Source organism: Petaurus breviceps, unplaced genomic scaffold (assembly GCF_028583685.1).
Source record: "Petaurus breviceps papuanus isolate PSGF00001 unplaced genomic scaffold, PetGlider_PUasm1.0 90760, whole genome shotgun sequence".
Taxonomy (NCBI): domain Eukaryota; kingdom Metazoa; phylum Chordata; class Mammalia; order Diprotodontia; family Petauridae; genus Petaurus; species Petaurus breviceps.
Window position 1 is genome coordinate 296,793 of NW_027187338.1, and position 14,308 is coordinate 311,100.

At 39.6% G+C, this 14,308-nt stretch overlaps 2 protein-coding genes across 2 annotated transcripts in view; both read right to left on the reverse strand.

Annotated features, from left to right (window-relative positions):
* Positions 1-14,308, reverse strand: part of LOC138146178 (NACHT, LRR and PYD domains-containing protein 10-like) — a 294,893-nt gene that overhangs the window by 160,416 nt on the left and 120,169 nt on the right. The window lies entirely within an intron of this gene.
* Positions 1-14,308, reverse strand: part of CSMD2 (CUB and Sushi multiple domains 2) — a 1,071,431-nt gene that overhangs the window by 112,781 nt on the left and 944,342 nt on the right. Inside the window, exons 43-45 of the mRNA XM_069067881.1 lie at positions 13,968-14,145; positions 12,283-12,428; positions 1,190-1,270 (exon numbers count right to left, since the gene is read on the reverse strand). Of these exons, the coding sequence (XP_068923982.1) occupies positions 1,190-1,270; positions 12,283-12,428; positions 13,968-14,145 (405 nt within the window). The remainder of the gene's footprint in view (positions 1-1,189; positions 1,271-12,282; positions 12,429-13,967; positions 14,146-14,308) is intronic.

Genomic DNA, 14,308 nt, shown 5'->3' on the forward strand with positions numbered 1-14,308 from the left:
CAATGCATTTTCCACTCAGCTATGAAAGTGATCTTCCTAAAGCCCAGGTCTATGTCACCTCCATACTCAATAAACTCTGGGGGCTCCCTATCACTTCCAGAATCAAATGTAAGATCTTCTTTTCTTTATTCAAAGCCTTTCATAATGGGTTCCCCTTCCTCCCACATCACACACATACCTTTCCAGTCTTCTTATACCTTAAACTCTGCCATTTACTCTTCTAACCAGTTCCACTGGCTTTCTTGATGTTCCTCAAATATGATACTCCATTTACACATTTTCTCTGGTTGTCCTCCATGTCTAGGACACTCACTATCTCTCTATATTTCTGCCTCTTAACTTCCCTGACTTCACAACTACCTTCCTATATATCCTCCTCATCCTACCTTTTATAAGGAGGCTTTCCTAGCCTCCCCTAATTTTAGTGCCTTTCCTCTGTTATTTTCAATTCACCCTGTATATAGCTTACTTATACATAGTTGTTTGCATGTTGTCTCCTCCATGAGACCCTGAGCTCCTCCTTGAGAGCAGGGACTATCTTTGTATCCTGAGCAATTAGCACAGTATCTGGCACATAGTAGGTACTTCACAAATGTTTAGTCACCTACTGCTGACTTCCCTTTTGTCTTGTAGTCTTTTTTTCCAAAACATGTAACAGTGCCAGGAATAATAAGTGCATAAGAAATGTTTGTTGTTTGATTGCCTTCTCTTACCTCCCCAGATGAAGTGATCTCTCCAGCATCTAGGCTTTGAATTCCTCGTATGTAATCAGTATGCTTTGATTTATATCACATTTTTCACATACAGATCTTATCTCCCCTGAGTTCATTCTGTAACTTGAGGGGTGGGACTGCATCTTATTTAATCTTTGTAGGAACTGATTTAACGTTTATTGTAAAATGCATTATACAGAGGAGACACTCCATAAATGTTTGCTGATCTCTCAGGAGGAACACCCAATGTGACCATGCAACAAACATGCCTCTTGAATACTCTTAAAAAGTTTAAATCTCCAATATAAGTAGGCTGGTCAAGCTTTCTTCAGAGAAGTGATTCTCCTCTATGGGAGCTGGCAATTGAGTGCCAGAAAACCCCTCCCCTGGAAGCCTCTCATTCTAAATGTTCCCACTGATAATGACTAAGGAAAGCTTCCCTGGTTCTGGCTAAAACACAGTTCAGGAGATGCTACCTATGTTAAATTCTTCATTTTCAGTGATGACTTCAGCATTGGGGAGGATGGTTGGAGGAGGACACTTGGAGAGCTGATAAGCTGAAAAAGGGGGAAAAACAGCATGTCAGTATATGAAATTGCTTTCAGCAGAATTTGAGACACTTTTAAAAAGACACTTTCTATCTAACAGTTTACTATTTTATTAGAATTTTATTTTTAACAATAAGTCGTCATTATCTCATAACAAAAAAAATTGTGAACACCTGAGTGTGTGATGAGGAGAAACAAGTGGTGACAATTGTAATTAAAACATTCTATACACAGAATCCTCATAGAAAATAACTTTCAGGTTTTGAACCTTCAGCAGATTGGCTAAGGAAGTACTTTTTTTGCCATTAGAATTCTCCAAAGTACAGTAGCTGAGTATGAGGAATGGATTCTGAATCACTAGAACATGGTGATATTTGTCATACTGATAGATATATGTGGTTGTTAGATTGTGCAGTTAAAATCATGGGTAATTTTGTTTTTATCCAAGACCACAGTTGACACCCCTAACCCCAGCCAGCTGTCTTATATGTGGAGTAAAAACAGGAAAGGAAAGGTGAATGACTCTGTTTGGCCATTTCTACTTTTTGGAGACAGAGCTCCAAGCTCCTAACCTACCAACAGTGTGCCAGGAGAATCTTCTTCAAATTTAATTGTTTGGTGTCACAGGGGAAAGAACACTGGATCTAAAGCTATAGAACCTGGGTTCTTACCCTAGTTCTACAACCTACTGTATGAGAGTGAGAGTGTCCCTTCATCTCTCTGAGCTTTGGGTTCCATATATATCTATCTATGTGTAAAGAGGGGACTGGCTAGTGAAGGGGCCTAATTCAGAGAATAAGAGTACATAAGCTAGTGTTTTATGAATTTAAAAAATTCTAATAATTGTATTTCAACATAATGGGTTTTCTCTGTAAGCCAACATAGCTTATTTTTGCATTTAAAAACATGATTCTGAGAAGGAGGAGTACATAGGCTTCACCAGGCTTCCAAGACACCAAAGTGATTCAGAACTGCTGCCTGGAAACATATGCAGATTTGAATATATATGATATTCTGTCTGGTTTCAATCCAACACATGGAGGCCTGATGAATGTACTTTCAGCCATGAGTCACTGAGGGTAAGGTACTTTGGTGATGAAGAATCTTCTAACTGGTTGAGGATCCAGAACTAAGGGTGCATAAATATGGTTTAAATAAATAATTTCTGGATATCTTCCCTGGCAGATTTTGAATGAGGAATGTTGTTTTAAGTTAGGAGAGATGCCTTTGGGATCTAGCCTTTCAAGAGCTGACAGGTGGACCCACCCAGTGGTTATGTCACATTTGGAAGTTAACTTGGTGAGACCAAGGCTATGTAGAAAAGCTGGGTGGCCCAGGGCACAGAATGCTGAACCTAGAGTCAGGGAGATCAGGGTTTCAATCCTTTCCTAGCATTTCCTTGCTATGTGACCTTGGGCACATAGCTTAATCTTGCTTAGCCTCAGTTCCTCATCTGTAAAATATGGAAAATATTAGCACCTGTTTCACAGGGATGTTGTGAAGACCAAATGAGATAACATATGTAAAGCATTTTGCAAACCTAAAGTACTATGTAAATGCTAGCTCACAGAAACTGCAAAGTATGAACCCGTTCTTCCTAGAGATTGGGGCAATATAAACGAATGTATGTTTCTGCAGTGCTGAGAGAAGAGCTTATTAATGTTAATTGGCTAAATGGAATTAGTCACTGGTGGCTAACTGTGGGGAATGGTAGTTTGATCCAACAGCATTAGTGAAAAGATACTCTTAAACTTTCAAGGATACCTATAGAACCCTGAGGGGGAAATGCTTCTTTGCTTCAGAGAAATGAATCCAGAGCACTTGTTAATTAATTAACAAGTTAATTAATTAAAATTAATAAAGTTAATTTAAAAATTTTTTTAAAGTTACCTGGAGATCATTTTCCAGAGTTGCCTTAAGAATTCAATCCAACCTTACCCCCAAATGTTATTTTTCTCTCCTTTCATGCTCTGATTTTACTTGATTCTATACTTCTCTACGAGTAAAAAAAAAACTGGAAAAAAATGATAAATGTTGGAGAGGATGTGGGTAAGTTGGAACACTAATTCACTGTTGGTGGAGCTATGAGCTGATGCAACCATTCTGAAGAGCAATTTGGAACTATGTCCAAAGAGCTATAAAAATATTCAAAGGGTATCTTTGACCCAGCAATACCGCTCTAGGGTTGTATCCCAAAGAGATCATAAAAATGGGAAAAGGACCCATGTGTACAAAAATATTTATAGAAGCTCTTTCTGTGGTGGCCAATAACTGGAAATTGAGGGGATGTCCACTAATTGGGGAATGGCTAAACAAGTTGCAGCATATGAGTGTAATGGAATACTATTGTGCCATGAGAAATGATGAATGGGCAGACTTCAGAGAAACTGGGAAGCCTTAAATGAATTGATGGTGAATGAGATGTGCAGAACCAGGAGAACATTGTACACAGTAACAGCCACAATGTGAGAAGACTGATTTTGATAAACTTAGCCATTCTCAGCAATTCAAGGACCAAAAACAATTTCAAAGGACTCGTGATGGAAAATGCCAGTCACATCCAGAGAAAGAGCTATGGAATTAGAATGCAGAATGAAGCAGACTATTTTCTTTTCTGTTTTGCTTTCTTTTTTTTTTCTTTCTAATAGTTTTTCCCATTCATTATAATTCTTCTATGCAATATGAATAATGTGAAAATGTGCTTAATAGAAATATATGTGTGGAGCCCATATCAGATTGCAAGTCATCTTGGGGAGGGAGGAGGAGAAAATTTAAAACTTATGGAAGTGAATGTTGAAAACTCAAAATAAATAAATTATTGTGGGATGAAACCGGCAATAAAGATCCAAAACCTTATTTCTTTTGTGCTCAAACTACTTAATGTAGTGAACCTATACCTAAGGTTTAATGTCTATACCTAAGGTTTAATGAAATAACTGTCAGGACCAATGAGATGAGGTCTCTCTCTTTTATAACTACACACTTATAATTAGTTTCTCATGAGGAACAAAGAAATGAGACATTATTTTTGACATTTTCTTGTCATATTCTTCCTCATCCTGGTTCTTGCAAGTATGGTGGAGGATTCCAAGGCTAACCCTGCCACAGGTTCTCAGTGATGTTTGCAGTGAGTGGAATAAGGTTACAGATAGATATGGAGAATGAAATTACAACTCTGGATTCCATGATCCTATTCCATGTCTCCTAAATACATTTCACTAGATAAGAAGGGACCCAGTTTAACTGCTTTTCCTCCACTAACTTTGGGGATCAACAGACATGCAGTTACCTTTAGGTGAATGTCTAATGTGTCTATGTGATAATTTGCATTGCTACTGGACCTGAGGTTATCTGTCCTGCTTTTCCATTACCACAGACATGACTGAGGGATGTTTTGCCATCAAGTCATATGTTTCCTTTACTACATTACTTATCATTTCTTTGTCATCTTCCCATGGCTCACCTTACCCCTCTAAAATCAATTGTGAATATGCTAATTTTGACATACCTTCCAATGTTGATGTTTGCTATAAAATACAAATTTTTTTTCTAAAGTTTCATTAGAAGTTACAGAATGGTAAGACTGTGGGAAATGAGGCAATTATGAATAAAGGATATATGGAATTGTGAAAGTAAGAATTAGGAAGTTATCCCTGAAAGACAATGGCATACTTCTTTTAAAAGCCTTCAAACTTCTTCTTAAATACTACCTCCTTCCTGAAATTTTCCTCAAATGCTCTGGCTCAAAGACATATTAGTCCCATTAAAGCCTATGCCAAACAATTTGTGATTTATATTCCCATTAAATTAAACTCAATTCAACATTTATTAAGTACCTTTTAAATGCAAGGAACCATATGTTTTTCATTGTGTGTACTGAATTCTGAAACACACTATCAGTAATTAAAGATAATATATTCTCTCATATCCCCAGAAACCCTATCTCTGGAGTCAGTAAAGACTTGTTGAATCAAATGGACAGAAACTAAGTTAGAGGACAGTATAGAGGACAGGATGAGTAATAAGGGGATTGAACTCATGGGCAATTGTAAGAGATGACTCAAAATAATGGTGGTGGTAATGGAGAAGGACCTGATAAGAGCTGAGGAAAGGGAAGAGTTCTTTTTCCTCATGCCCCATCAGGTCTGTATTCTGAACCTGTCTATATTTAAAGAACTCAGAATATGAGACCACTGTTGTGAGGTCTACATACTGAAGGATCGTCAGTCTTGTCTTTTCAATATCGCCTGCTGTGCAAGAGGGCAATTTGGGTTCAAGACTGTTAAGTGATGTCAGGCAAGGACAGAAATATGTGCTCAAAGGGCAGAAACTTTTTAAATAGCTAAAAATTTCATTCCCAATGTAGCCCCATTCCTACAAAAGAGGGATAGTGCCAGAGTTGGGAGCTAGATGGGTGCACATGTTTGGTCTGGGCTGGTTTCTAAATTCTTGTAAACTTCGGGAAAAGTGATGAAATTCCGTCCCCCGGGGCAAAATGAGGATGAGAGACTTTGACCTGGAACACAAAAGAGAATGACCAGTAAAGGAGCCAGGACAGCATCCTCACTGGGATACTTGTGTTGGCCTTTTCCTATATGGTTTGAGCTGCATGCTAGCTGACTTGCTTCTTTTCATGACCAGGATGTCAAAGAGAAGCCCTAAGAACCAGTGATATCACAATGAAACTTGGGCCAGACCAGAGATGGGCAGCATCCAGTGAAGATTCAGAAATGCAAGTCTGTTGGTGAGAGTGACTGAGAGATCCCTTGCCTCTGCCTCCACCAAGCCACAAATGCTCTTCTGGTAATGCAAAACCAGAGCCATGTCCCTGTCCTTCTTTCACTCTGCCTATACTCACTCCCCAATGGAAAGTTGGATGAAGGCAAAGTCAGTCACCCTGTTTCTTCTTTCCCTCTCCCATTTTTATAGCTACAGAATGTGTGGCAGTGTTCAGAGCTATTTCTTGGTCTATAAGTGACACTGTATTAAAAACCAGAGTGTTGGGAGCAGTTAGGTGGTACAGTGAATAGAGCACCAGTCCTGAAGTCAGGAGGACCTGAGTTCAAATTCAGCCTCAGACACTTGACACTTAACTTAGCTGTGTGACCTTGAGCAAGTCTCTTAACACAAATGCCTTGCCTTCCCCCTCCAAAAAAAAGCCAGAGAGTTATATGAATCTGTGCCATTTTTCATTACCTAAACGAGAGCAGTGAGATGGAGGAAGGAAGGCGAACAAACCCCAAATGGAAAAAGATTTAAATTACAAAATTTTTATATATCCAATTTGGTTTTACCAGTGCAAACTGGCCAGGAGTTCAAACCACATATTTAGTTGAGACTAGATAGCATTATAGATAGAAGTGGAACAATTTTGGGAGCCACATCCTGAGGTGTGAGATGTGGTAGGGACAGCCAAGCTAGAGTTGGTCTTGAAAACTATACTCCTGCAAAAAGAAGAGAGTGTGAGTTGTTAGGAGAGAGTTCTCACCCTACTACCTTGTTCACCTAATGGGTTATACCATCGTAAGTAGCCAGAGCATATTTGTCCAGTGCTCTTTCCACCAAATCATGTGGCCTTTGTACAGAGAAAACAGCACGTGGACTCAATCTGGTATTGCCTACAATGTAGCCCTACTCCCAAGTGAAAATTCCTTGGACTGCAAAGTAAGAGAAAGGCAAATAGGGAGGCCAAGATTTCCAAGGACATACAAGTGTATGCAATGCGCAAACACATATACTACACATATACAAGCCTATGTACACATGTATGTACATTTTAAAATTGCACACACATGCACCCCAGTCTCTTCAGATGTTTTAAAGCTATCTGCTGCTTTTTCCAGTTTTCTCACCAGTCTGTCTATAGAAATAATCTCATTCCTCTGTTACTAATCATCCCCTTCTCAGTTCCTCAATAGTTATTTACCTGAAATTGAGGCCCATCCATATCTCTCTTCCTGATTTGGCCTTCTTTTTACTATTTGTTTGTTTTTTCCCTCAGACTTTTCTGCCTGCAGGCACCAATGAGGCAGACATCAGTAGGAGGACCTGCATGACAAGACCTGGCGCAGTGTTTGTGTCCAGATTTCTCAGCCCTAGTTCCTCACATTAATGGGAAGAAAAGTAAATCCTGACCAAGACATGGTGGACTGAGAGTATAGGTAGATAAGAGAGGGGCAGGGAAATCATGGGCAAAAAAAAGGGCAGGGAAGAGTGGAGCTAAAAGGAAGTACGGGAAGCCAGAACAAGACCAGATCAGGAATCAGGGAAGCTTCAGCACTTATCATAATAGAGACTGAAGAGACCTCAGAATGAGAAAAATCTAAGGAAACCCAGTGTCTTAGCTCCCCTCCCAGGCGACTCATGCCAGCAGCTGTTAAAAAGCAAGAGTATGAGGAATAATTTTTTTAAGACCACTGGATTTAGAAGTTAAAAGAACTTTTTCAGTTGAGTGATTAGGATCTGAAGCTAGGGAATGAAGAATATGAAATGAAGGCAGTAAGTAAAACCACCGATCATTAAAGTTTGGCAATAAAAGGGAAGAGAAATAGGGGACAATAGCTTGATGAAATGGTAAGGAGGAACGAAGGTCTTTTAAAGGGACAGACCTGGGGATGTTTGTAGGCCTTGGAAGGGGAAGGATTAGTAAGACTGAAGCAGGGGACACAAAGGATAACAGGACCTAGGAGAAAGGGCTGAAAAGTTTGTGTAATACAATCTGACTCAGTTGTGGTATGGCAGAAGGGGCACTTAAGTGGAAGTTAGGAAACATGGCCTCTAGACCAAAGCACTGGATAATTCCACTAACTAGCTATGTAAAACATGGGCAAACTGCTTTATTTATCCAGTCCTCAATTGTCTCACCTGTAAAATGAGGGGGTTAGACTAGGTCAGGGGTTCTTGACCCTTTTTGTATCATGAACCTCTCTGGAAGTTTGGTGAAATCTATGGACACCTTCCCAAAATAGTATTTTTGATGGCCTAAAACATATAGTAGCAAATGAAACCAATTATACTGAAACATAGTAATCACAATATTTTAAAAACAAGTTCAAGGACCACGGCATAAGAACCCTTGGAGAAGAAGATCTCTTCAGGTCTCTTCAAAGACTGATAGTCTAAGATGACAGAAGAATCTTGCTGTAGGAAAAAAAGGAACCTCACAAATGCAAAAAGTCTTAAATTCACACACGTCTACTTATCAGGTCCTACCCCCTTTGCATCGAATCATGCAGCAGTGTAGTATAAAGAGCATTAGATGTAGAATGAAAAAGAATTTGAGTTCTGGTTCTGGCTCTGCTGGGCAAGTCTAATTCCCTTTTTTGTAAAATGGAGATAATATTTATACTGCCTGCTTCCAAATGTTGCTCTGAGAATCTGTTGGGATAATGGATAAAGTTTTCATATACTGTGATTTAATAAATCATGAATTATACAAATGTATACTATTATTAACTTATTATTATTAACATTTATTAACTCATTGATTTGAATCTGCTGCCATCTGAGATGGTAAAGCACAGACCTACCAAATACTAGAACTGATAATCCCATATTCCACAATTCCATTTTTGATTGAACAACTAAACTGGCTTATCTGACTGAGTTTTTGATCTCCCAGAGGATAGCTTGTGATTCTATGATATCCATCATAAGTCATATGGTTTAGCTACACTGTCAGTCATCCTTGCTATATGATTTACTCAATTTCCTTCCAGTACATTTGCTACCCCTGACCCTTGGAATTTTTCAGAGATCATGTAAACAATCAAAGAAATTGCACACACAGTTCTTTCTACTGCATGTTAGAAGACTATAAACTTCTGCTCTCTACCTTCCTCTGTGGACCAACATTAGTATGCAAAGATATTGGGCACTGATTGTGGGCAGCTTTATAGAGATGAATATTTTTGCCCTTATTTTCATGAGCATCTCATTGTCAGGAATGTGTAGGTGTAGCCAAATCTAATTCAGGCTGCTTGGTGCTTTCTGGTCTATTTTATTTCATTATTATACCATTGATCTGGATAACAGAGGTAGATATCTTTTAATACTGCCTGAATCTCCTACCTGGTGGGCAGTCTTTGTTGTACAGCCACTTTATTTTATCATGGTTCATTTCAAAACCAAACAGTTGGTATTTTTACTATTACAATGAGAAAAACAGTGCAATAAAATAATTATTCCTGTCTTTCCCCAAAAAATAGGACCATTTTTTAATATCAATGTTTTACTTGTGCTGTATGGATGAGAGCCATGGGACACTATAAATAAGCCTTCAAGTAATTAAAGGTGAGCATCACTCAAAGAAGAATAAAGAAATATAACATGGGGGTAAACAGGCTTCAATAGATAAGAAATAAGAAACTATTAAGAATTGGAATAAAGGATATCATCAATTATAGGAGAAAGAGTGGGCATGTGTCGAGAGAGAAAAATAACTGACAGACAACATGAGTGCTCCACCGCTATTCAAAGAAGCCCCTCAAAACAACGGATGGACATTTGAGTAAAACTGCAGGGAAGAGATGAACAAAAGTAGCATGGGGTGAACTGGCATGCAACACTGGGTGTAATATCCCTGCTAATAAAATCACAGATCCATCCAGGTATTGAAGAACGCGTACGTACAGGCACACAGACACAGACACACACACAGAGACACATACACAATACTAATAATAATCCCTATAAGTATGTGGCACTTTATTGTCTCCAACGTACTTTTTGCCCTTTTTTTTTCATCTGATTCCCATAACAGCATAACTAAAAATAAAGTTAACAGTATGAAGCAAAAATAAAAGTTAACATGATTTTGGACTGCCTTAATGGGGGTACAGCTTTCAGGAATGAGAAAGTATTAGTCTATCATTTATTCCAGCGGTGCAGAACCTGCAGCCTCAAGGCCACATGTGACTCTCTAGGTCCTCAAGTGCAGCCCTTTGACTGAATCCAAACTTCACAGAACAAATCCCCTTAATAAAAGGATCTGTTCTGTAAAACTTGGACTCTGTCAAAAGACCACACACACCCAAAATAGGTTGTATCCTATTTAGACCACCTGGAGCTTGTGTTGGGTTCTGGTAGAAACAGTTTAGGAATGATCTTGGTAAACTGGAGAGGAAGACAACCAGGATGGTAAAGTACCTGAGTCCATATTATAGGAGAATGAGTTGGAAGCACTGGGTATGTTTAATCTATAAAAGGTATGGTGGGGGGAGTGGAGGGGAAGGGAATGATAGCTGCCCTCAATTATTTGTCACATAGAACAGAGATTAGACTTCTTTTACTTTACTCTAGCAGACAAAACTAGAAGCAATGTGTTGCCAAGTGGCATATTTAGGCTGTGTGTATTGGGGTGTTTGGGGGAAAGGGGAAGCAGGCTTAAAAAAATATTTAAACTTTTTTAACTGAAAAAATTTTCTAAAAAATTAAATTTAAAAATATTAATGGTTATTATTTGGTCATTTATTAACCATTTATTTGAAGCCACTGCTATTTGAGATGGTAAAGTGCAGATCTACCAAATACCAGAACTGGTGAGCTTGTATTCGACAATTCCATTTTTGGCTGAACAACTAAACTGGCTTATCTGATGGCGTTTATCTCCAGGAGGACAGCCTGTAGTCCTACAATACCCATTCTAAGTCATATGGTTTAGTTATCCTTGTTTAGTTATCCATCAGTCATCCTTGCTATATGATTCAATCAATTAAAAAAATTAAACTTAAAAAAAGAAACTTCTTAATAATTAGAACTCTCCAAAAGTAGAACAGTCTGTCTTAATAAATAGAAGGATTCCCCTTATTGGAAGTTTTAAAGTAGAGCCTGTATGAGCATTTGTTTTGCTTATTATGCTGGGGCTTCCTTTTAGTACGTGGGCTGCACAAGATGGCTACTGAGACCCCTTTCCAACTTAAATTCCATGAAAATTGTTGGGAAGAGATTACTATCCCTATCTAACAACTTAGGAAATGGACTCATGGACAGCAGCATCTTGTCCAAAGTGACACAGCAAATCAGTGGCGGAGCTGGGATTAGAATGGAGGCCTCCTGATTTCAAGTGCAATATCTAGCAGACTCTTACTCTCAGAAACATACACTCCCAACAGACCCACATCCACATGTACACACACACACACACACACACACACACACACACACACACAGTAGGTTAGGGAAGAGAATAAGCATTTATTATGAGACTACAGTGTGCCAGGCTCTGTGCTAAGCACTTTACCAATATTATCTAATTTGATCCTCATGACAGCCCTGCAAGATGGGTGCTATTATTATCCCCATTTTATAGTTGAGGAAACTGGGGCAGACAGAGGTTAAGTGACTTGCCCAGGATCAAGACAGTTAGGAAATGTCTGAGGCTGGATTTGAACTCAGGTCTTCCTGACTCACAGGCCAATGCTCTACCCAATGTGCTATCTAGGATAAAGTAGGATAAATAGATATGGTCACCCAACCAGACATCATTTTTTTCTTTTCTTTTTTTTTTTAAACAAATTTTCTCTTTATCTAAAAGGGTAGCATAATTGAGAGACCTAACAATGCCTATAAATAAGGACTCTAAAAAAACTCTGTGTGCGCAAAAACATTCAAGTAACCACAAGAGGGAGCCAAAGTCTAATTTTAAAAAACAAAACAAAACAAAAAATCAATCTGCCTGGCCAAGATTTTCTCACATTGTCTAATGCCTGGTGATTTCTAACAACTAATAAAGCCCTAAATTATCTCTAAGATACTCATGCTTCTGTAGATAGGCCATGAGGCTAAAACAGGACACAGGAGATCCAATATTTCAGCCAGGGAGCTGACCTGGAAGAATATGCTACCACATATTATGGTACAGAAATGAGGAGGTATATCCATCCCTTAATGACCCAGCAGGCCTTGAAGTACTATATGGAACAGCCTGTCAAAGCCTCTTATGGATCTTATATCCCTTGCCCAAATTCAATGACAAAAGTGTCTTGACCCCAGATACCCTGTCCCCAGAGGGTGATACTGACCAGAGAAGGCAATGACGAAGATCCCACCCACTGCTCCATCGCTGTGGAATTTGAGCAGGACTTGGTTGGATGAACTCTGGGTTATTTTCTTGGCCGAGCTGCGTGTGAAGACTCCCAACTGGGGAGCAGTCTGCTGGGGCCCATCCCTGTCAGCCAGAAAGAAGGCTGTCAGTGTGGTGTCAAAGTTTATAATGGCTGGCCCCACAGGTGCCTCCCAAGAGAGATCTGGCAATGGTTTAAATTCTCTTTCCACTGAACATCATTTCCCAAAATGACTCATGTTGGGTTTAGAAAATTTAGTTTCATGAATTTCTTTGTGGCACAAAATTAATCTCCTATGTCTGGTTAGAAGAATTCCAGTTTAGTCTACATTCATGTGCACATTCTCTCCTTTCTTCATTAATATGGATCTGTCACTTCCTTGGCATCTGTATCACAACAGTTTCTCCAGGAAGCCTTTTTGGATTGACCACACCCCACACAGACCACACCTTGATACTTTATTTTATAGTTACACTTTTGCCATTCATGAGGTTTGGGAGAATACAGTGAGTCTCTTCCCATTTCCCTGCCATCTGGAAAGGTATAAAAGACCTGCCTCCAGGGCGGCCTGGTAGCACAGAGAGTAAGAGCACCGGCCCCAGAGTCGGGATGACCTGGGATCGAATCCGGACTCTGATATTCAGCACCACATCCAGAAATAACTGGCCGTGTAACCTTCAGCAAATTAGTTAACCCCGATTGCTTTAAAAAAGAAAAAGGAAAAAAAAAACCTGCCTCCTAACCACCCCCTAAGTTCCCCTGCTGGTTCCCTAACTTCAGAGAGATAGAAAACTGTTTCCTAATATAATGAAAAGAGCATTGGATACAGAGTCAGATCTAGGATCAAATCCCAGCTCTGCTGCTTAGCATTTGAGTGGCCTATGGCAAGACATTTAATTTGTCTGTGCTTCAATTTCCTTACCTATCAAAAGAGGGACTGCACCTGATGAGCTCTAAGATTCTTCCAGGTCTAGTTTTTCTGTGCTCCCCTATCCTTAAGAGCTCCCTTTGTTGATCAGGGGAAACCAGACAAAGCTGAAGTTAAACCCTACCACAGGAAGCTCAATGCACCCCCAAATATGTGTCTCAGTGCCCCATTCGCTGCAATTTTGAGTACATGGGCTCTAGGAAGAATAGTTGAGATATCAGAATTCCTTAAACAGGGTTGTTTTTCTTGGTGGATTTTTTTTTTGGGGGGGGGGTTGGGTAGTTACCCTCTTAGGCCCTCCCTCCCTTCCCAAAAGAGAAAGTTTCTGACTCTCTGAACAAGAGTAAAGATCCATTCATCCAGCACCCTTGAAATTCCAGGAGGTTGATAGTTATTTTTAATTGCCTCTGTATTTTCTTTGCTAATAGAGACAGATAATCTAGCATTCATTTTTATTTGACTTTGGGATACACTTAAAGGTGTGTGTGTGGTTTGTGTGTGAGTATGTACGTGTGAGTGTGTATGTGTGTGTGTGAATTAATCTGCCCAAGACAGTATTCTCAAACCATTAGTAAAATGATCTCATAGACCCTAGGCCACCTTTCATATGGATAGGGGAAGGCTGAGCTTGAAGGCAGTGCTGTCCATACATAATCCCCAAAGCAGATACAGGATTGCCAATAGGATATTTCTCCCCACATCTAAAGTCCCTTACCAGATGGTGATGAAGTCATTGTCGGGCTCCATTTGCAGCAGGCTAAAGTTGAAGTATATACCATGACCAGGAGGTACGGTGAGGAGCCAAGTGCAGTCCTGAGAGTTGGGATATGGGTTAGGGAAGCCAGGTGAGTAGACGGTGCCATTGTATAAGGTAATGTTCCCTCCACAGGGGACTGTCAAGAAAGGAAACAAACAGAAAAAAACTATACTTAGAGATTTCCATCAACTTGGGGGCCTCAGGTGGCCTTCCATGCGCCTGTCCATCTATCATTTTCCCCAATGCAACTAGCTATCCCTTGAAATGATCTCATCTGGTGGTTGGGAAAAGGGATGGGG